This window comes from Hordeum vulgare, chromosome 3H, assembly GCF_904849725.1.
Source record: "Hordeum vulgare subsp. vulgare chromosome 3H, MorexV3_pseudomolecules_assembly, whole genome shotgun sequence".
NCBI lineage: Eukaryota > Viridiplantae > Streptophyta > Magnoliopsida > Poales > Poaceae > Hordeum > Hordeum vulgare.
This window is the reverse complement of record NC_058520.1, coordinates 111,021,001-111,045,876: the sequence shown is the minus strand read 5'-3', so window position 1 is coordinate 111,045,876 and position 24,876 is coordinate 111,021,001. Positions and strand designations below refer to the sequence as shown.

Below are 24,876 nucleotides of genomic sequence, written 5' to 3'. Positions count from 1 at the left end.
TGATCAAGTTTATAAAAAAATAATATGAAACTATGATACTATATCTTATGATGAATTTAATGATATATGTTTAACATTCTAGATGAAAATGCTTTTCCACTCAAACTTTGTCAAAGTTGTGAGATCTGATTTTTCAAAAGAATCTATAAACATTATGGAACAAGGACTACGTTATACTATATGCCTAAATAGTATTTTATTTCTTGAATACTACTATCTTTCTAAATAGTTGATTTCCACTAACATATTTATCTTAGCATGCAATCAAGCCAGCTCATCATACAACCATGCATGAAAAAGGCCCAGCTCAGTGTGTAACCATGCATGGAGGAAGGTTCATAACAACACGCAATCATGCATGAAAAATGCTTTCTAATTTATCATAGACCTTCTATTCAACAAATATACCACACCTATACAATAATCAAATGCAAAATCATATGTATTTTTGATTTTGATTATCATGTTATTTACTTAAATACTTATGTAACCAATTCCCGCGAACTCCTTATGACATATATCTAACCAATTCCTGCGACAACGTAAGTTATTTGTCTAGTTTTCATGATGAGTTATGTAGACAGTAAACCTGAGAATGGTTTCATACTTGAACCGTACTTGAACCATGCCCATACATTTATCTCTCAAAACCATACTTAAATCATACCCATTTGATGTCATTTTCAACCCATCCAAAACTAAACTCATTATTTTTTCCACCCAAACCAACTTAAATCCAATACATCACCGTGGGTTGAAAACCAATACATAATTGTGGTTTGCTTTAATGTACGTATAATTGCACAAATTGACAAGTTAAGAAGCAAATGAGATAGAAAAGGTATAAATGCATCTACAACAGTTTGAGAACAAAGTTGTCCTTGAGATCCAGTCAACACACAGCAAAAGGCAAAAAAAAGTCCACGTCTGAATAGCTCACTAACATGTGTATTAAAATAAAATTACTTAGCCAAAGCACAAGCAAACACTTCCGATTTTCATGTGGTATTTTCCCATAATACATAATTACATAGTGCGTTACAACATGCATGCTGAGCAAAAATATTCGTTCTCGATCATCGTTGGTTATTACACATAACCAATGCCTAGAAACCAGTTTGGACCAATAGTTTATAACCGTTTATAACCAAACTGTTTAAAAATATAACCAACTATATTCAAACTGGTTTCTTCACATACACAAACCAAAACCAAACTAAAAAAACTCAATCTAGTAAAACCTAAATTAATCAAACCGAAAGTAATAACCGAAACGTTGCACCTGGTTTTTTAATAACCATTCCTAAGTTTACCAAACATGAGACCAAGACTAGAAATAGTGAAACAAATAGTCCAATTTCAGACATGGCCAATTTAACCCCAATACAATATGAGCACATGACCCATGCGGCCAGCCGGCCAGCAAACCAATGACAAACAAAATAATAAATTGATGAATGGACCGACCCGCCCAAGACAACAAATCATCACATTGACATGACCTGGTGAAGAATAGAAAAAAGGAATGAGGAAGGGACGAGAGAGAGACAGATGATACTCTGTGGGTGATGGGGACAAGGCGGACGGCCAGCTCAGAACGATGGGATCGTGTCGCAGCGCTGATTCATGTACACGGCGCAGCCATCCCTGGGCACGATGGTTGGCATGTAGACCGGCTCGTCGCATCCCGCCGTCCTGTCCCGCCGGAACTCGGCCACGGACACGAACAGCGCCAGGAACAGCACGAGGTGGTTCAGGGCGTACCGCTGGCCGACGCATTGGTGGGCGCCGGCGCCGAAGGCCAGGAAGTTGCGCTTGCACGACACGTCCTCCCTGCGCGCCTCTGAGAAGAAGCGCTCCGGGTCGAACGCTTCCGGCGAGGTGAACCCCTGGAACGACGACTCGTAGACCGACGGGAACACGATGGCCCCCTTGGGCACCGTGTACCACTCCGTCAGCTGGAACGGCTCGCCGGCGACGTGCGGCACCAGCGTCGCCGGCGGGCGGTACCGGACCACCTCCCGCGCCACCGCCTGGGTGTACTTCATCCCCTGAATCTTCTCGGCCGTGATGGGCTTGCCGGACTCCGGCGACCAGACCGCGGCCACCTCGGCGCGCACGCGGGCGAGCACGTCCGGGTGCGAGTCCAGGGCGGAGACTGCCCAGCAGAGCGAGGATGTGGACGCGTCCTGGGCGGCGAACAGGAAATCAAAGAGGAAGACCCCAAACTCCTCGTCGTCGGTGTGCGCCGGCGGCGCCTGCCCCGCCGCTGCGGCCTCGTCGATCTCCCGCAGCGTCTCCTGCATCCAGTAGTCCACGAGGCACTCCGGCTCGCCGCCGGCGCGCATGCGCGCCTTGCTCTTACGCGCGCACTCCCCGAGCGTGCGCACAAGCCGCGCCACGGCCAGCCTCGCGCGCCGGAACGCGAACCCTGGCAGGTCAACGGGGACGGCCATGAGGCCGAGGTTGAAGAGGGCGTAGTCCTTGGCGAACCTCTCCCTTGCCTTCTCGGTGAGGTAGGACCCCACGAACACCGTCTGCGAGGTCTCCAGGTTCATGTCGCGGCAGGGCACCCGTATCGGCATGGCCTCGCCGGTGGCGGCGCTCTGGTCGAGCCACCTCCGGAGGTGAGCCAGGATGACACGCTGCTGGATGGCGGCGTAGGTGGAGAGCGCGCGCGGCGTGAAGTTGGGCGTGATCCGGCGGCGCAGGTCCTTGTGGTCCTCGCCGAACATGTAGATGAGGTTGTGGTCGCCGAAGAGCTTCTTGCCGAACGGGTGGCCGATGAGGTGGAAGGCGTCGGGGCGGACGTTGGCGAAGACGCGGTGGGACAGCTCGGAGTCGCGGATGAATACGATGAACCGGCCGAAGAGGAAGTCCGCGGCGAGCCCGGCGCCGGACTCCCTGGCCCGCGCCGCCTGCACGTCCCAGAACCCCGTCGGGTCGCGGATCATGCGCACGGCGCTGCCGAGGAACGGCACGACTAGCGACGGGCCTGGCAGGGGGGCCTTCTTGCGGAGGTAGGACAGCTGCTCGACCAGGAAGTAGAGCGCCACTGCCGCCGCCAAGAACGGCGCCGCCGCGCGCAGGTCGAAGAAACCGGCCGTGGGCAGCAGCTCCGCCATTGGGCCCTCCCAATGCTGGCTCGCTGAGGATGAGGTTATCGTGGAGCTCAAGGCTCAAGCTCTCCCTGGCCTGTACACTGAAAGAACACGAGTATTGTATTGAATTGGTCTATCGGAGACGGCATATTTATGGCATGCGTACAACGGTACAAGGGAGGAAGGTTGGAGTGGGAACCGGTGGTCAAAGGCTGGCTTGGTTGGGTGGTGCTGGGAAAACGAAAGGAGGCGGCCGTGTTGTGTTGTGTTGTGTTGTGTTGGGCTGGCTGCACGGGCGGGGGCGGATTGGCTGATGGCCTGCATTCGCTGCGCGCGCGGTGGAAGAAACGAGGTCCCCTTACTTGTGGACGCCGGAAGGGGGAAGCCTAGGGGACGTGGCCTCGTGCGTTTGTACCCTGACTTATGGCCTTGTGGGTGTTATTTTTACTAAATGACCCCTTGTGAAACTTAATTTGTCCTTTGACCCCTCAAGAAACTTAATTCAACATCTTACCCACGAATTCACACCTAACACGCCTAATTTACACGTCAAGCCGCCATACTGCAAGGCGTCTTGACCGTCCACGCTCGTCATTCGTAGCGTCAGCATAGCACCTCCGTGTCGTGCCTCACCGAAAGGAGTTACACTACATAGAACCCTTAACTTTTTAGATGGCCGACCTTCCCGAGAGTTTGCGACATATCTTGCTCTCATGCTGGATGAATTGATTTATGCTTGAAACACATAGGCTTCTCTAGTTTAAAGGTAACATGACCATCCGTTTGGTGTATCTGTCGTGGATTCATGTGATGGTACGACATATATAGATGGGTCGTTATAGAGCCAGTCCATTAGGTGTTCCAGCTTGTAGGATTGCACGCCCGTTGGTATGGTTTTGATTCATCCATCGCATGGGTGTGTGCTTCTCATGCACTACTTGTGGTTTGTTATCCCCGTGCATGTAAAAATGCGTTGTGACATCAAAAAATTAGGCAGCCTCGATGGACTAAGCACAATGGAATTTCTATTCCATCGGACACGTCCTCGTGGACCGTCGTCTCGAACGTCCCTTGCAGCCTCACCCCTTTGCCATGGACCTCCCGCACCTTTCCACGAGGTCGTTCTACTAGCGACCGACCCCGCCCCTTTTGTGCGTTGCTCCACCGCGTACCCCCCCCACACACACACCACCACCACCAACCTGACCCCAATCTGAACCCCAACCCCAAAACCAAGCCCAATATTAAATTCCCAACAATCGAAGAGTGGAAGGGTGAAGACACCGCACCAGTAACTAGATCTATCGAACCACTAGATATTCTTCTTGTGTGTAATATAAGGTTTATATGAATCAAGTTCAAAGGTTACAGATCAGTTATATATGACATATCCCGTCTAGGGAAGTTTAGGTAATATGAGCGTACGAACCCCCTCTATATCCTTTATCATGCTAGGACCAACCTATATCACCTACACCTAGTTAATGTTTGGCTATACTCCCAATTTATGTAGGATGGTGTGTTGTATTGTAGTGCACTTACACCATGGAAGCATTGTTAAAATTCAATATGGCACCACCTATGTGGAGATTTTAGTCAGCCAAATTCGATATATTTCCCGAAGGACCCGATTCACTATGAACTGGTTGATAGGGTGAGACTGGAGTTGTGTGTGGAAGAAAATTGTGTACTAAGGTTGGAAGAAAGTTATGGCGCCGACCCATGTCCTAGGTCATTTTGCACGATAATCGTCCTAACATAGACTTATGATTGGGAGAATTACAAGGGAATGGTCAGTGAAGCTTGCATCAAGATCGATGATATATATGCAGTGGTGGAGCCAAGTCATATCCTCTATGACATAGATCTTAATCGCATGTTGATAGGTTGGGATGGCCATAATTGTGGAGTCGGCAAAAAAGCTTAGTCAGTCCAGAGATCTATGATACCTTCACTCGCATCCAAACGTTGCTAGCACTTAGCACCCCGTTATAGGAGCACTTTATTGTAGAATATGAAAACCATGGATTTGGTGTATTTAACGTGAACAATGTGGCGGAAGGAACAGACGTTGAAGGAGGTAGCGAGACCGACAACGATGCAGGTTTTCTAGAAATGCCTTAATTGGAGATGTGATTAGTAGACATGGACATCGAGGAGGAAGAGGTGGAGGCAGTGTGGGAAACAATGGCCCTAGAGCGCCTACTTATAGAAATATCCACGAAGTTACGTGCACGAGAGATTGCAGTGCCATACAATGAGCTTAGCAATGCATGTTGCACTGCTTCCGAAGAGAGGGAGGAATAGAATGAATTGGAATAGTTTTTTATCCACATAGAGGACTCCGAGGATGAAGGCCCAACGGATCATTTCTAGTTCATCCTATTGGAGAAGGTAATTATTCGCACTATATACCAAAGGGACACCAGGACATATGAGTTTAGGGATTTAACCGATGTTGACCTATCAATTGTCACGGAGGAAGATATGTATGCTTTGGAGCTATTGGTGGTGGATAGGCCTCAAACAACAGAACAAGTGAAGCAAAATCCATGGCCCAAGCCTTTAATATATCCAGGGCTTGTTTGCTCCATGCTAGATATGAAGACATGGACACAGGAGTTCGCGGTCCGACACTATCGGCCTTATGACACCCATAAGTCACACAAGGACCAGGGCTATACCTCGAAGTTGTGCGCTCGATAGTGCAAACTGAACGAGCGATGGAAGATCTTTAGTGGCATAGCATCACACCAATGCATGCATGATCACGTCAAAATGTCATCACATGCATCTTACATGTGCCTTCATCAACCAACGTCTGAAACACGCCACAGTGAAGCATCAAATGCAGTCTGCATCACACTTGCAGGATTACATAAGCATAATATTTGAGTATGACGTGAATCAGAAAAAATCATGGAGGGCTAAGCAGCTCACTCTAAAGATGGTCTACAATGACTGACATGAGTCTTATGGTTTGCCCCTAAATCAATCGGCCATGAAATCATGTAATCCAAGAATGTTCTACTAGGTGGACTGTGACGCCCTCATTTATAATCGTGCACTAATCATACACCCATCATGCACGATCACGAATGGTGACCCATGTTAATATTGCAACACGGCTCTACTTTGAAAATGCTTAGTGATGCATTAGAGCATATCATCATCACACTTGGTGATGACATGCATCTCTGATGCATTTGTATTCCTCTTATTTATCGGTTTCTCCCCTCTTCTATATTCTTCTGGTAGACCCCGAGACTGTTGTTCACCCCGAGTACGACTATGTCGATGACGACCCGTCCTTCTCAGCAGTGTTTCCAAGCAAGCAAAACGCCCTTGATCATTCCGATATCGCCTATTCCTTCTCTCGACTGCTTGCATTAGAGTTGTGGTACTCTTACTGCTTTATCAGTAGATCCTATACTATTGCATAGCTTGTCTTTGCTACTACTGTTGATACCATACCCGTTCTCATGTAAGCTTAGTATAGATATGTTATTGTCTCATAAGTGGCCCTACACCCTTGTCTGTTTTCCCATGCTATATTATCGGGTCATGATCCCTTCAGGCCGTGATCGCGGATATACTATATATTACTACAATACTTATGGAATTGTTTGGAACGCGGGCTGAAGGGACATGTGGTACCATCCAGTAGTGGTGGCCTTGGTTCCCGATGGCCCCCGAGTGATTTGTTATGGCAGAACGACAGGGCAGGCGGAGACCATCTAGGGGAGAGGCGGGCCGAGGCCCTCGTCGATGTGTGTGGTTATTTAATAATAACACATTAGCGAGATTTGGGCATTTGACCCGAGACCGCCACTCGCATATACGCACTAATCGCTACGTGGGATAATGGTTATGGGGCTCTCGGCATCGTCAGTTCCTTCCAAAAGATCTATCAGATCTCACAGTTCAGAGATATGGCACGGAGACCAGCAGTCCGGACGAGGTGAGGCTGGACCGTCTATGTAACTTGTAGGAGCGCTTCGGGTGAGTGGCCGAACTACCCTTTGCTATTAGGATGTAGACCGGTGTGTTAACCTCTCTAGAGAGCCTAGTTAGGATTTTAATGTGTCGATCATCCGAGGTCGGGCATTACCCAAAAAAGTGTGTCCGGCTAAAGGGAATAGAGCATATCGGGTTATGTGGTGCACCCCTGTAGGGAAGTAAACTATTCGAATAGCCATGTCGATGGTAACAGGACGCTTGGATATATGAGAGTATCCCGATCTTATACAACTTCAACCATATAATTGATGAAAATACATTAGTCAGTAAATATGGGATGCCCGTGGATCTTTTCTTGAAAGGAGACGAGGAAGGATCTGAGGGTATTGTCTTGTTGTGTTAATTACTAGTTTGTATCATATGCGCCCATACTCCTTCTTTACTCCAAATGATCTTCTTCTCTTCTCTTGCTGCAAGATGGTGGCCCTTTTGTTACATAGAGCTCCCCCTTATTTCCGGCCTTTCTGTAGTATAGTCCACTAATACCGATGCATATGTAGCATAATTTGGATGTAAGTCTTGAGAGTACTTTGGATGAGTACTCACCGTTTCTTTGCTTCACTTTTCCCTCTACTTGCTTGTTGCAATTACATGGTGGAGTCTACGAGATAGAGGATCCCAAGGATGATTGCAACTTGGAGTTCGACGTCGAGGAGTAGTTCAGAGGTTCCACGGATGAGGCATGTGCCATTTCGATCTAGTGTCGTTGTTTTGCTCAGCCTTCTTAAGGCATCCTTCTAATTGTGTGTAGTCATACCTAACTCTTGGCATAATATCGGGTCTTATGACCCTGCCTTGTAATATATTGTTTCCTTGTTTAAGTTTGTGTCATAGAGTTGTGTTGTGATATTGACGCGAGTCACTCTTTGTGATCGTGCATGATGAGTGTATGATTAGTGCATGATTATAAACGAGGGCGTGATACTTGTGATGTGCGTTGGGTGGATCAATTACTTGAATACTATATGCCTAGCTTAATGGTTTTAAAGGAAGCGCTGTCAGGCAGACAACCCGGAAATTTTAGGGAGTCATTTTATTCTGTTGTGTGCTTTTAAAATAATTAAAAAAAGTGGGGAACCTAAAAAAAATCAAAAATAAAAGTGAAAACGAGAAGGCTGAGCACCGTTGAAGTGGGGGCTAACCTTGAACTTTGTTCATGACCACGAAAACTTTGTAAATCTTGATTACAGCAACTTTTCAACAAAATTAATTATGCCCTTGTACAAATCCATTGTATTGTAAAGTTAATGTGCTAAGATTTACCTTTAGGATGTTTGAATGGCTTGTTTGATATGTGTTGTGCAAAAACAGAAACTTTGGCTGTAGTGTTTTATTTTCCATATTTTACTGGAATGTCAAAAAAATTTGAATTTTTTTACACAGTACGTTTATACAATTGTTTTACCACTTACTAATTTTTCATAATTTTCTGAGTTACATAAGTATACATTTTATCTGCATCTTTCGAGATTGTCCTGTTTTTCACAACTTTATGTTATAGTTGCTTTGTGTGCTTATGTTTAAATTATTGTTGAGCCCCATTGACTTGGAAGCCATAGGATTGTGATATCATATAGTAGGTAATGTTGGATTATAATTATACAATAATATTAGGGCAGTACATGATGAGATTTGATGTTATATGAACTAACCTCTCTAATGAAAGTTATGTTAACTTTTGTGTTAATGAAGTGTTCGAAGATCGAGGAGGTAATGATTTGTGAATAATAAGGAGAGACAAGATTTCAATCTTGGGGATGCCCAAGACACCCCAAGTAAATATCCAAGGATACTCAAGTGTCTAAGCTTGGGGATGCTCCGGAAGGCATCCCATCTTTCTTCTTCAACAATTATCGGTGTGTCTCGGTTTTTGTTTTGTTCACATGATATGTGTAATTTCTTGGAGCGTCGTGTGCCTTTTATTTTCCTTTTAGATATGCACCATGCTTGTATGGTAAAGTCCATGGTTGATTTATATAATGCTCTTTGCACTTCACTTATATCTTTTGAGTATGGCTTTATAGAATGCTTCATGTGCTCCACTTATATAATTTAAAGTTGGATTCTTGTTTCTCTACATATAGAAAACCATTATTTGTGGATGCTCTTTTGCTTAACTTATATGTATTAGAGCGTGGTATTTTGTAGAAACGATTAAACTCTCATGCTTCACTTATACCTATTTAGAGAGTCAACAGGAATTGGTCATTTACATGGTTAGTCATAAAATCCTACATAAAACTTGTAGATCACTCAATATGATATGTTTGATTCCCTGCAATAGTTTTGCAACATTAAGATAGTAATACGTGGGTGCACTAGTGGATGATTGTGAATTAGTAAGAATATTGATGTTAAGGTTAGTGATTCCCAAAGCATGCACGTATAGCCTCTAATTATGCGATGAAGTTGGAGCATAATTTATCCATGATTGAAATCCTTTGTACTATTATAATCGGGGGCGCACGATGGTTAACTCCTATCAACCTCCCCCCTTATGGTATGCGAGTAGTGCTTTGATTCGATAGAGCTTATAAAATCTTGCAATAAGTATGTTAGTTCTTTATGAATAATGTGAATCCATGGATATACACACTCTCACCTCCACATATTTTCTAGCCTCTTCGGTATTGTGCATTTCCCATTGACCGGGGCAACTTTCGTCGGTGCATAAAAAGCCTGTGACATGATACACTCTGTTGCACATAAGCCTCAGTATATCTTCCTCAAAACAGCCACCATACCTACCTATCATGGAATTTCCATAGCCATTCCGAGATATATTGTCATGCAACTTCCATCATCATCATATATACATGAGTTGAGCATTCATTGTCATATTGCTTTGCATGATGGTAAGATAGATAGCATCATATTTCCATGGCTTGTCCATTTTTTGATATCTTTTGTTATGTTCCCTATTCAAGAATTCGTATGATTAACCAGTTAACTTGCCAATTAATCCCTACTTGTAGGGTCATCAAGTAGCCGATTAACTGATAAATCGCCCGATTAATAGATTAAATGGCCGATTAACTTGCCGATTAGCCAATTAATCCCCTACTCTCGAGTCAACACAACACTTACCTGTTAACGATTTCCCCAACAATGGTTGCATTACATCATTGCATATCCTGGCACACTACCAGAGGCATTCATATTGAGTCATATTGTTTCATGGTTTTCATATCGAGTTGTAAGTAATTAAAAGTGTGAAGATCATCATTATTAGAGCAGTGCTCTAGTGAGGAAAGGATGATGGAGACTATGAATGCTCCAGAAGTCGGGATTAGACTCCGGAAGAAAAAATAAAAATGGGGAGGCCAAATGAGCCCATCACAAAAAAAGGAGAAATGGGGGAGGCGAAAAAAAGATGTAGCGACCCGACTCAAAACGAGTCAAGCCTCTGTGTTTCTATGCCATCCCTGGATCAGTATGCTGGCACACACAGTACATCAATGTATATATCAAAGTGCAATCACATGTAAATAGCGTAAAACTGATATATACCTTAATTATCTCAGTGGAAGCGGTCAAGGGAGTGGAGTCCCAATAAACACCAACGGCAGGTTGAGTGTAGACCGTAACCCTGAATCGTACTCTTACTCGTCGAAGAAAAAAAATTATCTGCAACATAAGACGTTGCAGCCGTGTAGGTCAGCATATTGAATATGCCGGCAAGTCACATAAGAGAGGGGTGAAAAGTAATCATCTAAACTATATGCATATATGGCAGGTGGGGTTATAAGTTTTCAGCGAAAAGCAAGTTTTATCCTACATCAAGAGAGGGTTAAAAGCAAAATGTTACTACGTTGGTTGTTGTTAATGAGATGGTTCCGCCAACCAATTCTCGTAGCCGAGTTATCAATATTACCCTCATCAAATATACATAATGGTGTTGAGAAATCCAGATAACTTCAGTTCCTTTGGCTCAAGTTGTCCATGACCGTGGACGCGGCTAATCGATTAGGTTTGAGTACTCTGCAGAGTTTTGCACACGTTCCCCACAAGATTTGATCGCCTCCGTGTATGTCCTCGCACTTCAGGGTGTTTGAAGACCGGATGATCAAAACATGGTCTTTCAACGGGTCCCTCCGAATCCCTTTCGGTGCCCATCCATTCCTACCGTTCGTCTACATCTGCTAGCACTGCCTGTCCAGAGTCACCGCGTTGTCCAACCAAGCCAGAGCCCATAATGACTTGTGGCTGTGCAGGTAAGCCTTGGGTCTTGAAAATATCCGTCCGTCTCTTTGAGCCTGGGTGAAGCTTTCCGCAGGATGTCATGGCCGTCCCCAGCATCCCGGGCAGCCACTGGGTTCCCCAGGGAGCCGATCAACCGTCCTTCACCCAGAGTTGCATTGCGTCCGAGGTCTTGAAAATCTTGTCTTAACCAGTCTTGATTATTTAATCAACCTCACATCACTCGTGTTATGCACTCAACCTAATTCCCGTCTACTCAAGCATAGCAATATGAAATTTTTCGTCCCGGGGCCAAGTATCGGGGTTGTTGTGTGCCTACCACATGATACTACAATCTATACTAAAATTTCCAAGTACCTAAGCAGCATGCAATTGGGCATAGGATGGTAGAACTACGATGCATAAAACATAGGTGATAGTATGATCAAAGTGACTTGCCTGGTGATGTTGACGAAGAAGAATTTCTCAAGAAAATAACTTGATAGACTACTCGTCACTCTCCGATGAAATCTATATAACAAACATATCATTCACATAAGCACTCATACTAGCAATCATTCTAGCAATCAAAACAAAAGAGAGAGCGAATAGGAATCCGAAAGAAACTTCAAATAAGACTAGGGAGTCTTCTACTACGTCAAACACTAAATAGTTTTGTCTAACAGAAAATAATAACAAGGAACTAAGATATAAGTTTCACTAAGATAAAATAAAGTATTTTTTTCACAAAACTTTTTGAAAGTATTCCCAAACGGGATTTGAAACAGTGGAGAAACCAATTGCAAGTTACTAAGGAACTAGAATTGATTTCATGAAAACAAATAAAAATAAAATCAACACTTGTTGAAAAGCTACTGTTAACTAACATAAACAAAACAATAATCCTTCCGAAATAATAAAGAAAATATTTTAAAACAAAAGTAGAAAAAGAATTAGCCGAAATCCTAAAAGAGGTGAAACAGAAATTGTTTCATAAGAAACAGTGAGCTAAAATACTCAAACAAATCTGAAATTTTTACCACTGATACATAAGATCACTAGTGATGAGTACCAAAAGGAATCAAATTAAAAGCTATTTTAAACTCCTGGAATAGGCAAAACAAGGTTTAAACTAAATCTGATCTAACTTACATTTGAAAATTTCAAACATAGACAAATTATATGTTTTTAAAAACTAAGGGAAATTTGTGAGCTACTGGAACAAGAATCAATGTCATTGGACTTCAGGATCAAAAGTTGTGGCCAAAACAAAACAGAAACTTTCTGTTTTTGCAATTTAGACAGAAAAACTGAAGTTGACTAGCTAACAAATAGGGGGTAGACGTGGCGTGCTACGATAGGCCGAGGGGTGTGTTTGTTGCAACGTTTGGAGCAAACGGACGAGGCTAACAAAACTTGCTGGTTAAATGGATAAGTGAAATAAAAACCGCCGGTTTTTCTAATCTAAACCGAAGAGGTATTTTAAGATCTAATCTAACCATTGAATAAAGATCTAAGGGCTAAAACTAAAACAAAACAAAACAAGTAAAAAAAGAAAAGAAAGAGGGAGGGGTTACCTCGGCTTGGAGTTGCCCGTGGCTGTAATGGCCGATGGGGCTGGTCGTGGTGGAGCTCCGGTGGGTGGGGTAGGGGCCGAAGGTGGGGGCTCCAGGGAGGGGGTGGTGGCGAGGTGGAGGGGGTCTGCAGGGGGAGGGGCGAGGGGTGGAAAAAATGCTGGTGTGCTGCTGCTCGTGGTGATGGGAATGGGGAGGTGGAGAAGGGGCAGCATGGGGCGGTGGAGGGGGGGTGCAGGAGGGTGGCCGAAGGGTGGGGAGGTGGTGGCGAGGTGAGGTGGGCCCGACAGGGAGGAGTGGTGGAGGAGGCCGACGGTGGTGGAGTTCTCTGGCGAGTTTTCCGGTGACGACTCCGGCGAGGGGTGCGCGAGCTAGAGGCGAGGAGAGGCGGCGGTTTCAACGGGAATGGAACGAGGAGGACGTGGGGCTTCTTATAGAGGCGACGGGAGGCGCTGGCAAGGAAAGGATTTCGCGAATCCCGGAGGTGGGGATCTCCCTCTCCATGGAAGGCAAGTTTCTGTCACGTGAGGGAGAGAGGAGGAAGAAGATGATCTTCCTGGGCCAAAATAGGGAAGGATCTTAATTGGGCCAGCTCCTATTTCCTAATAAAAGTGATTCTATTCCTATTTTCAAAACTAGGAAACTAAAACGATAAAAAGGAAATCAAATCAATTCTGAATAAAGAGTTTTTATATACTAAAATTATCAGAAAAATAAAATATAAATGATGGGCATTTTTCCACGGCAAAAATAAAAACTTCAGAAAAATTTATTTTCACAAAATTGCCTAAAAGGTTTATTTTCTTTTGCAACTAATTTTCAAATGACCCTCTAAGTTTTAGGGTTCAAATGAATTTCAAAGTGCCCGGGTATTTGAGGGTCATGTTCCTCCACTCTTTAGAATGTATTTCCCGGCATTTCTTGCACGAAGAAAACGAATGGAAATGCAAAAGAATTCAATGCAAATATCTCCGTTCAAATTCTTTATAGTTGAAGAAGTCATGCCATCTTCTCTGTTTGCTTTTAAAAGATTGAATTTGAATTCATCGGAGAAGGGGAAAGTCATTTTATTCCCTCTCTTTCAAAAGTTTCGAAAAGTTTCAAATTTCACACAAGTTTCAATCACTCAGGCAACCAACAAACAATCAATCTAATAATTATATTAACATTCCAAAATTTATAATTTTGGGATGTTACAAAAGAAAAAAGAAAAGAGCCCACCATGAAAAATAAATAAACAAATAAATCATATAAAAATAGAGAAGGGACTTGCTACTATCCTTACCACACTTGTGTCTCAAAGTGGCACAATGTTCTTCATATAGAGAGTCTCTTGTTTTGTCACTTTCATATGCTAGTGGGATTTTTTCATTATAGAACTTAGCTTGTATATTCCATTTACGGGCTTCCACAAATGCCCAAGGTATTCATGATCAAGCAAGTTAGATCCACACACACTTGGCTTCAATTGAGCTTTCATACACTTATAGCTCTAGTGCATCTGTTGCATGCGAATCGCTACTCCTCGCATTGATATCTATTGATGGGCATCTCCATAGCCTGTTGATACGCCTAGTTGATGCGAGACTTTCTTGACCACTTTTACCACTTTAAAACCTACCACCAAATTCTATTCCACCTTTGTGACGTATCCTTGGTTCACGCTTATGTATTGAGTGAGTAATAAAAAGTTGAAGCACGTTAAAAAGTACGATCGAATTTCTTGGTTTGACACCGAGGTGCTCATGATTTATACTTTATGCTAGGAAGACCAAGCATGAAAGGCTATATGATTTTGTAGGGATAGTGCTATGTAGCATTGTTATTTTGGAAGGACATAATTGTTTGCTAGTAAACCTGAGTATGGATATATTTTTGTCAAATGATAGACTATTGCCTTAAATCACTTGTATTTTAATATTAATGCCATGATTAGACATTTTCTCTAGATTATGTTAGGTAGCACATTCCACATATAAAAAAATATCTTTTTATCATTTACCTACTCGGGGACGAACTGGAATTAGGCTTGGGGATGCTCACACGTCTTCGTCGTATCTATAATTTTTGATTGTTTCATGCGAATGTTCTATAACTTTCATATACTTTTGGCATCATTTTATATTATTTTTGGGACTAACTTACTTATCTAGTGCCCACTACCAGTTCCTGTTTCTTTGTGTGTTTTTCGTTTCGTAGAAATTCCATATCAAATAAAGTCCAAACGCGATTAAAATTTATGGAGATTTTTTATTGGAATATATGAATTTTGGGAAGAACAATCAATGCAACACGATGCCCGAGGGACGCACGAGCCAATAGGGTGCGGCGAGGGGAGTTGGCCACGCCCTGATGGCTTGTAGCTCCCCCTTAAGTGAGTTGGAGCTCTACTTACGATGCAAGAAAGATTATTTTCCACTAAAAATATTCTTAAAATTTCAGCCCGATCGGAGTTACGGATCTCCGTACATTTAATAAATGGTGAAGGGCCAGAAAAAGTAGCGTAAAGAGAAGAGAGATAGAGAGAAAGATCCAATCTCGGTGCGTCTCCGTCCCTACATGAGCCATGGCGGCCATGGACTATAGGGGAAACCCTCCTCCCACCTAGGAAGGAGGCCAAGGAATAAGAAGAAGCAGGGATGCTCTCCCCCCTCTCTCCAAGTGGCGCTGGAGCGCCGTCGGGGCAACCATCATGACGACGATCTACACCAACAATTCCACTGCTGTCACTACCAACTCTCCCCCCTCTATGCAGTGGTGTAAACCCTCTTCTCACCTTTTTAATCTCTACTTAAACATGGTGTTTAATACTATATTTTATTATGAAATGATGTGTGGCTATCCTATGTTGTTTGAGTAGATATGTTTTGTCCTATGGGTTAATTGTGGTATGATGTTATTTATATGAGTTGTATGTTGATATGGTGTTGTCCTAAGGTGACCTCCATGAGGTGAACATGTGAGGCAATCCCGTTGGAGGGTTTGCAATATGTTCATCATTCGCTATAGTGGGTGGCTAGAGTGACATAAGATTACATCCGAGTAAGAGGATTGTTTGCGCATGGGAGTAAAGAAGACTTGATGTTTAATGCTATGGTTGGGATTTACCTTAATAATCGTTAGTAGTTGCGGATGCTTGCTAGAGTTCCAGTCATAAGTGCATATGATCCAACTATGAAAAGTGTGTTAGCATATGCCTCTCCCTCATTGCATATAATAATTATCTATCATGTTATATTCAATTGCACATGGACAATCTTTCTCTTGTGTTCCAAAAAGCTTTCTAGCAAACAATTACATATGTACAATCTTACAAATAGCATATGTGATTCTGCACCCTTGTAATCAAGATCATCAATAATAACACCAAAAGTAGGATGTAGGCTTTTACCTCCATCAGAGGGGCCATACGTGGGTAAACTCTTGTCTCTCGTTCCCGATCAACCCCATCCAAGCAACCACCAAGTTGCGATGGTCCTAGACTTAGTCCTATCATGAGGACATCTGCCGTGACAAAACCACGACACTATTTCTTAATTTCGTAATTTTGCTAATATTCCAAAATGAGAAGAAATATATTTTAAGGACTTTTTGGAGTCGGCTTACTTACCATATCACATAACTATTCCTTTTTAGGTTTCTGGAGCGTTCCACAAGGTCTCTTCTAGATGGTCTTCTCATGTAATTAATTGAATAATGTTGGTTTCCACATTAATGGCGGTACCTACAATATAATGTTTAATTATTTGCCCATTAACCACCTTCGGACTATTTCCTTCGGCAATATTAATCTTGATGATTCGAGAATGGTAAACTTCTTGGCAATATAGGGTCCTTCCCATTTGGAGAGAAGTTTGGCTGCAAAATGTCTAAAACAAGAATTGTACAAAAGAACTTGATCACTTATATTAAATTATCGTTTCTGGATTATTTTGTCATGCCATCTTTTAAAATTTTCTTTGAACAACTTAACATCTTCATAAGCTTGTGTTCTCCAGTCATCTATAGAACTAATATCAAATAATCTCTTTTTTAGCGGCAAGCTTGAAATCATAATTAAGTTCTTTAATCTCCCAATAGGCTTTGTGTTCTGGATCGAGAGGTAAATGACATGGTTTTTCGTATACCATCTTATATGGATACATACCCATAGGATTTTTATAAGTACTTCTATATGCCCACAATACATCATACCATTTCTTAGAGTTGTTCTGCCTAGATCTATCAATATATTTTTGCAAGATTAAATTTATTTCTCTATTTCTTAGCTCAACTTTCCTGCTAGACCGAGGATAGTAGGGTGAAGCTATTTTTTGGTTTACATCATATTTGGTCAAAGTTTTACTGAATGCACCATGAATAAAATGTGAACCATCATCACTGATCAAGTATACATGGAGTCCAAACCTTGGAAAAATAAATTCTTTAAGTATTTCAATAGAAGTGTATGATCGGAACTAATAGCTGGAATGGCTTACACCCACTTAGTAACGTAATCAACATCAACTAAAATATTAGTATACCCATTAGAGGAAGGAAAAGGTCCCATATAATCAAAGCCCCACACATCAAATGGTTTAGTAACTAGCAAATAATTCATATGCTTTCTTGACGCCTACCAATATTACCAATTCTTTGGCATTCATCATAATAAACGACAAACTTACGTGCATCTTTGAAGGGATTAGGACAATAAAAACTACATTGCAATACCTTATGAGAAATTCTATCTCTAGCATGATGTCCTCCGTAAGCACGGGAATGATACTTTATAATTATTTCCTGCTCACGCTCAAGTACACAACGTCTAATAACACCATCTACTCCTTCTTTATATGAATGTGGTTCATCCCAAAAGTAATGTCTTAAATCAAAGAAAACACTTTTTATTTTGTTAGTAGGTGTAATTAGGGGGTATATATTTTTCAACAATGGAATTAGCATAATCTACATACCAAGGGTCATCACGAGAAGTGGAGGCATTTATCGCAGCTAATTGCTCATCAGGAAGACTATCATTGACACATATTCGGTCATTAAGAATATTTTCCATCCTATATATAATATATATTATAGGATTATCATCTCCTTTTCTATAAACAATATGCAAATTAAACTCTTGTAATAAAATAATCCACCTAATTAGTTTGTGTGAGTAGTAACTTTAGAATGAACAATATAAGCTATGGACTTATCACAAGTAAACATGACAACTAAAATCTCTTTCTCACTAGTGGCATGATTTCTTTGAGTCATGTTGAAGGTATACTAGCATAGTGAATAATATTTAACTTCTTATCAATTATTTTACCTAGAACAACACCAACAAGATAATCATTAGCATCACATACTATTTCAAAGGGTAAGTTACAATTTGGGGGTTGTACAATAGGTGCAGTTATTAGGGACTTCTTAAGTACTTCAAAAGATTCATCGGAATCATTATAAAAACAAACGGATCATCTTTTTGTAGGATATTAGCAAGAGGTTTGGAAGTTTTAGAAAATTCCTTAAAAACCTTCTATAGAAATCAACATCACCAAGGAAACTTCTTATACCTTTAATATCCTCAGGACATGGAATTTTCTCAATTGCATCAACTTTAGGTTTATCTACTTCAATGCCTCTTTCATAAATTTTATGATCGAGGACTATACCTTCATGAGAGGCGATTTCCTATGCATGGTGATAGCTACACACCCTTTGGCATAAGTTCCTTTTTTAATATATGAGGTGTCGTGTTTCAATTGTATTGACACAAGTGTATTTTTGTTGTATAGAAATGACTTTTTCTCACTTGCCTTTGTCTTCTTTATTACTTTCTTAACACCAGTGTCTTCTCATTGCGTAGAATCAAAGTTTTCTCAGTTCTATGAGTCTTCCTCTATGCCTTTTTGGCATAATTGTTTATTTGCTTGCTTGGCTGGTCCAAAGTCTTGATATTTTTATTATAGAGTTATTTTTCATAGTACAAAATAATTTGTCAAAATAAGTAAAGCTAAAAATTGGGGTCGTGCGTAGCTACCACCATGGTTAGCTAATTATTTCTGATACCTTCATTTACCATAAAATGGCACTACTCCTAGTTCAATACAAGATTGGTCTCTTAATATCTCTATGAAACTTTGTCAAGATTGCTCAAGCAGTCATCAAAAGAAGTTCCTTATACGGAAAAACCATCCATGAACACCTCAAGAATTTTCTCGCAGAAATCGGAGAATATAGCAGGCATACATCTTTGAAAGGTAGTAGGCGCATTACATTAACCAAAAGGCATATGTCTATAAGCATAAGTTTCAAAAGGACAAGTAAAAGTGGTTTTCTCCTGATCTTCTTGTGACACGGATATTTGAGAGATGATAGAATATCTATCTAGGAAGCAAAAGTGTGTGTTCTTAGACAATCTTTCTAACAGTTTATCAATGAAAGGCAAAGGAGATTGGTCTTTTCTAGTAGCTTAGTTTAATTTTTTGAAGTTAATTTCCATCCTATAATCGGTTACAATTATTCATGGGATAATTTCTTTTTTATCATTTGTAACTACGGCAATGCCACCTTTCGTAGAGACACAATGAACACGACTTATGCATCTACTATCAACTATAGGATAGATTATATTTGCCTCCAAAATCTTTAATATTTATGGTCTTACCACATCTTTCATCTTTGTATTCACGTGATGTTGATGATCAACAATTGGTTTAGCATGAGGCTCCATATTAATCTTGTGTTGACATATCATAGGGTTGATGCTTTTAAGATCATCAAGACCATATCCAATCACAACACGATGCTTCCTTAAGGTTTTCAGTAATCTCTTCCTTCATGTACTGAAAGGTTAGCATTGATAATAATAGGATATATTTTATTTTCATCGAGATATGCATATTTCAAAGTATCAATGAGTTTCTTTAATTCAAGCATCAGATCACTCTTAGGTGGGAGAGGATCTCCCAAAGTTTCAATATCCAATTTATTATTAAGGATAGGTGTTTGTCAAAAGATTATTTCATCAGTTTGATTTCTCTTATTCATATGTATATCATTTTCATGGTATACAAAATATTGTTTCAAAGGATCCGAGGGAGGTCTAGCAATAGAATCAATACCTATGATATCATCTCTATTGGACACTTCTTTATCATAAGGTTGTCTATTAAACATGGAGAAATTAAACTCATGAGATATATCACCGAATGTAACCTTAACCATTTGTTTAATACAATCAATTTCAGCATTAACGGTATTCAAAAAAGATCTGCCAAATATAATGGGACCAAAATTATCTTGATGTGAGACAAATACTAAGAAATTAGTAGAGTATTTAACCTTACCGCATACAACTTCAACATTTGTGACAATCCCAAGCGATGAAATAGTATCTCTATTTGCAAGCTTAATAGTAACATCAATATCTTTTGTCTTAGCAGGTGCAATATCATGAATGACTTCTTGATATAAAGAAAAAGGAATATCACTAATACTAGCATCCATATCACATAAACCATGATAATAGTGATCTCCAATCTTAAAAGAAACAATAGGCATGCCAATGGCATTCTTATTCTTCTCTAACATATGTTTTTCATTTCTAACAGGTTTAGCAATTCTAGCAGTATCATCACAAAAGTAAGTCACATGCCCGTCAATATTATCAACAAAAATATTTTTAATCATTGCAATAGAAGGTTCTATTTTAATTTTCACAAAGGGTATGGGTGTTCTATTATTATTCTTGTGAACCACAGTTGTAGCTTTAGCATGTTCCATAAACCTAAGAGGGAAATGAGGTTTCTCAATATAAATAGTAAGGAAAACTGTGTTAGCAACATAAGTAATTGCTTTGGTTTCAATAATAGGTTGTTCTTCACAAGTAATTCAAATAGGCGGATGAAATTTTAACCACTTCTCCTTAGGGAGATCAATATGAGCAACAAAGGATTCTCAAAATACAGTTACTATCTCACAGTCAAGTCCATGTTTTGCACTAAGCTTATGAAAGACATTTGTTTCTATAAAAGACTTAACACAACCAAATTCAACATTCATACCTGACTCATTTTTTTCATCAATCACCCAATCTTGGGAGTTGGGTTTAATTCTTCCAATAAGCCCCCACATGAATTCAATACTTTTCTTCATGAAATAATTCGTACCAAAAGTGTCAACCGTTGCTTTATTATAATCATAAAGCCGAGCATAAAAGTTTTGAATAATCATTCCTCTCAATATCTCATGATTGGACATGTATCCAACATATATTTAAGACTTTCCCAAGGTTGAGCGGTGTTTTCTCCTTCACGAGGCTAGATATTATATATATAATTCCGATCACGATGAATCGAGTGCATAACATAAAACTTCTGGTGAAATTACAGATTTAATTAATTCCAGTCCCATGTTTTAGAGTCATCCAATAGCCTATACCATGCTAATGCTTTCCTCCCCAAAGATAAAGGGAATACCTTCTTCTTAACTCCATCCTAGGGTAAACCTGCAAGCTTAAATAATCCACAAAGCTGATCTATATAAATCAAGTACATGTCAGGATATGTTGTTCCATCTCCTGCACAAGGATTAGAAAGTATTTTTTATAATATTGAAGGAATTTCATAATAGATATTTTTAGTAGGTTCACTAGGTTGAGGACCGACTTTTACCACTTTTATTTGAGATGAAGATACCCTGAACAAGCCTCTCAAAGGATTATTCACCGTGGTAACAAGCACGCATAAAATTCATCACATAATATAAATATTTCCTTACCAAATTCCTCTTACCAAAAGCGCTTCACTCCCCAACAACAGTACTAGAAAAGAGTCTTGATGACCCATAAGTATAGGGGGTGAATCATAGTACTTTCGATAAGTAAGAGTGTTGAACTGAACTAGGAGGAGAAGGAAATCATAAGTGGTTTCAGCAAGGTAATCTCTGCAAGTGTTGCAAAAGTGTGGTAACATGTAATTTGATAGCTAGATATTTGTAGCAAGTAATGAGTAAACAAAGTAACAGGTTTCAGCAAGGTAGCCCAATCCATATTATGCAAAGGACATGCCGAAAGTGTTTCTTATAATGAGCAAAACATTCTCGAGGTCACATGAGAATCTTGTCTAGTCATGCCTGTCATGTATTAGTTTATTCACATTCACTACTTTGATAAATTGATATGTGGGTGGACCGATGATAAGGTGTTCTTCTAAATTGAACAAAAACCTGCTTATGATTACCCCCTCACAAGCATCCCCAAGTATGAAAGAAGAATTTAAGATAAATTTAACCATAACATGAAACATTTGGATCCAACTCAGCCCCTTACAGAATAAGATATAAACTAGGATTTAAGTTTCTGCCGTTCTCTCAATACATCCTCTACTTCCTACTCTACAGTGCTTTCCCCTAGGCCCAAGTATGGTGAAGTGTCATGTAGTCGACGTTCACATGACACCACTAGAGGAAACACAACATATGTGTCATCAAAATATTGAACGAATACAAACTTCACATGATAATTTATAACAATACTTCTCCCATGTCCTCAAGACAATGGTGCATCATCTTGAAAGTCGTCTCTTATTTATTTTCTATGGGAAACGGCTATAAATATCAGAAGACACGAACGAGAGTGACTTGGTGGGCTTCACAAGGGGGAGGGTGCGTCTTGGGGGTAGGGCACGCCCCCGTCCTTGTGGACTCATAGTTGATCTTGTGTGGCATTATTTCCTTCTAGTATTATTTATATATTCAAAAATAAATCTCCAAAACTTTCAGGTAATTTGGAGGTTCAGAGAATAGCTATCTCTGATGTAGCTCTTTTAGGTCCATAATTCCAGTTGCCGGTAAATTCCCTCTTCAAGTAAATCTTAGAAACCAAGTGAGAAAAGGCATAAGAATTGCATCGCAATGATAAAAACATTGTAAATAATGATGCAAAATGGATGTATCAGGCGGCTCCATGCGTCCGGTACATTGAGCTTCACCTTCGACAGGTGCAATGAGTACCGGATAGGAGGGTGGTACAGAATTTAGTGGTCTATCACTTCATGTAATGTGGATGGCGATAGCAGCCACACAAAATGGTGGTGGCCTTAAAACGTCTTTGAGAGGCTTGAGTCACAACAGATCAAGTGTGTGGGTTGGGTGGTAACGAAGTACGATCTGCGAAACAACTATACTCGATACAAGAGGACATAGGTAAGAACAATGCAAGCAAACAATTTGATGATTGGATTTAGGAGGTGGATCTTAATAAGCAAACTTGCATATGTTATGGGAAGAAGATTACCATAAGTCGTGCTTGCATTCATGGCAGCACGCATGTGTGGCTCTATTCGTTTAAAGCTCGTTAACCTCGTGTGCCCACAACCGCTAGTTAAGAGACTTTGATGTGTCACAAGCAATGGAATAAGAGTGTGGGTGTTATTTTTAAGAAGTAATTTGTATGAGAGTGCTCTAAGAATTCACTAGAAGGTTGCTTTATTCTCCTTGCATGGTCCGTTTCGAGGTTGCATTGCTCGAAGATCATTTCCAACACCTCAAAAAGTATTATCACTGTTGTCTGAACATCAACGGAAGTTAAAATTTTCCAAATGTGCACTTGCCCAATGAAAAGTGGGGTATCTTGGTCATATCATCAGTGGTTTAGGTGTAGCAACTGATCGAAGTAAGATTTCTTTAGTTGAGTCCTGACCTACCCCAACAAATTTCAAGGTGATCCGAGGGTTTTCGGGGCTAGGAGGTTACTATATGAAGCTTATCCATAACTATGGTATTATTTGCCACCCTCTTACATCCTTTCTCAAGAAAGGGATAATGTCTTATTAGACAACTGCTGAAGAACATGCCTTCCAAGACCTCAAGCAAGCACTCGTCTTGGCTTTGGTGTTATCCCTTCCTGATTTTAACAAAATGTTTGTGATAGAAACTAACGTGCGTGATGTGGGCCTAGGTGCAGTTTTGATGTAGGAAGGCCATCCCCTTGCTTATGTTTTCAAGGCTCTAGACCCCCACAATCGTGCTCTTTCAATATATGAAAAGGAATAGCTAGCCATTCTTTTCGCTGTGGAGCATTGGCGAGTACCTCCACAATAGTGAGTTTATTATTCTGATTGACCAACTCAGCTTAACAAGTTTGTCATATCAAAGGCTCCATACCCCTTGGCAGCAGAAGACCCTAACTAAACTTCTTGGCCTTCAATATATCATTAAGTGCAAAAGAGGCTCTCATAATAGTGCATCATATGATTTGTCTCATCGACCCCATCCACTTGTCGAGCTAGGTTCAGTTTCCACTATCCAGACAGCTTGGACCTCAAATATACAATCCAGTTATGCTAATGATTCCTTTTCTTAGAAGTTGCTCCGGAAATTAGCGCGGGACCCTCCTTCTAACAATAAGTTTTCTTTCAAAATGGCTTAATCAGTTCACGTAGTTGCATTTGGGTGGGAGCTAATACTGAATTGCAATCTAAAATTGTGCAAAGATTTCGCAACACAACTTTATAGGGTCATTCGGGATTTCCTGTCACTTACACGAGAATTAGGCAACATTTCAAATGGTCTGCTATGAAGAATTTTGTCATGATGTAGGTCCAACACTGTACTGTTTTTTAGCAAGCAAAACATGAACGAGTTTAGTATCCTGGCCTGCTCCTGCCCCTTCCTATTCCTAAGGTGCCATGGAAAATGGTTACCACTGACTTTATAGAGGGGCTTCCAACTTATCGCCGTTAATACTACATTTTGGTGGTGATTGACAAGCTCCCTAAGTATGAGGATTTCATTCCCTTACACTATCCATTCAAAAATCACAACACATATGGTTCTCGAGGACTATTTGGATTCAGTGTATAAATTGCAGGGTATGCTAGTGTCCATTGTATTAGACCGTGATAAAAAATACTACCATGTGTAGCAAGGAGTTGTTTCAACATGTCCAAGTAACTCAACTATGAATGAGATAGGCTAGGCACCCCAGCATGTCAGGCAAACTAGACATGTGAATG

The 24,876-nt window shown here is 40.8% G+C and overlaps 1 protein-coding gene across 1 annotated transcript; it reads right to left on the bottom strand.

The window, feature by feature from the left end:
• Window positions 1–1,337: 1,337 nt before the first annotated feature.
• On the bottom strand, window positions 1,338–3,460 carry LOC123443155 (cytochrome P450 710A1-like). Its single transcript, XM_045119440.1, has one exon. The coding sequence runs from the start codon at window positions 3,123–3,125 to the stop codon at window positions 1,593–1,595; it is 1,533 nt and encodes a 510-aa protein (XP_044975375.1). The 5' UTR covers window positions 3,126–3,460; the 3' UTR covers window positions 1,338–1,592.
• Window positions 3,461–24,876: the final 21,416 nt, after the last annotated feature.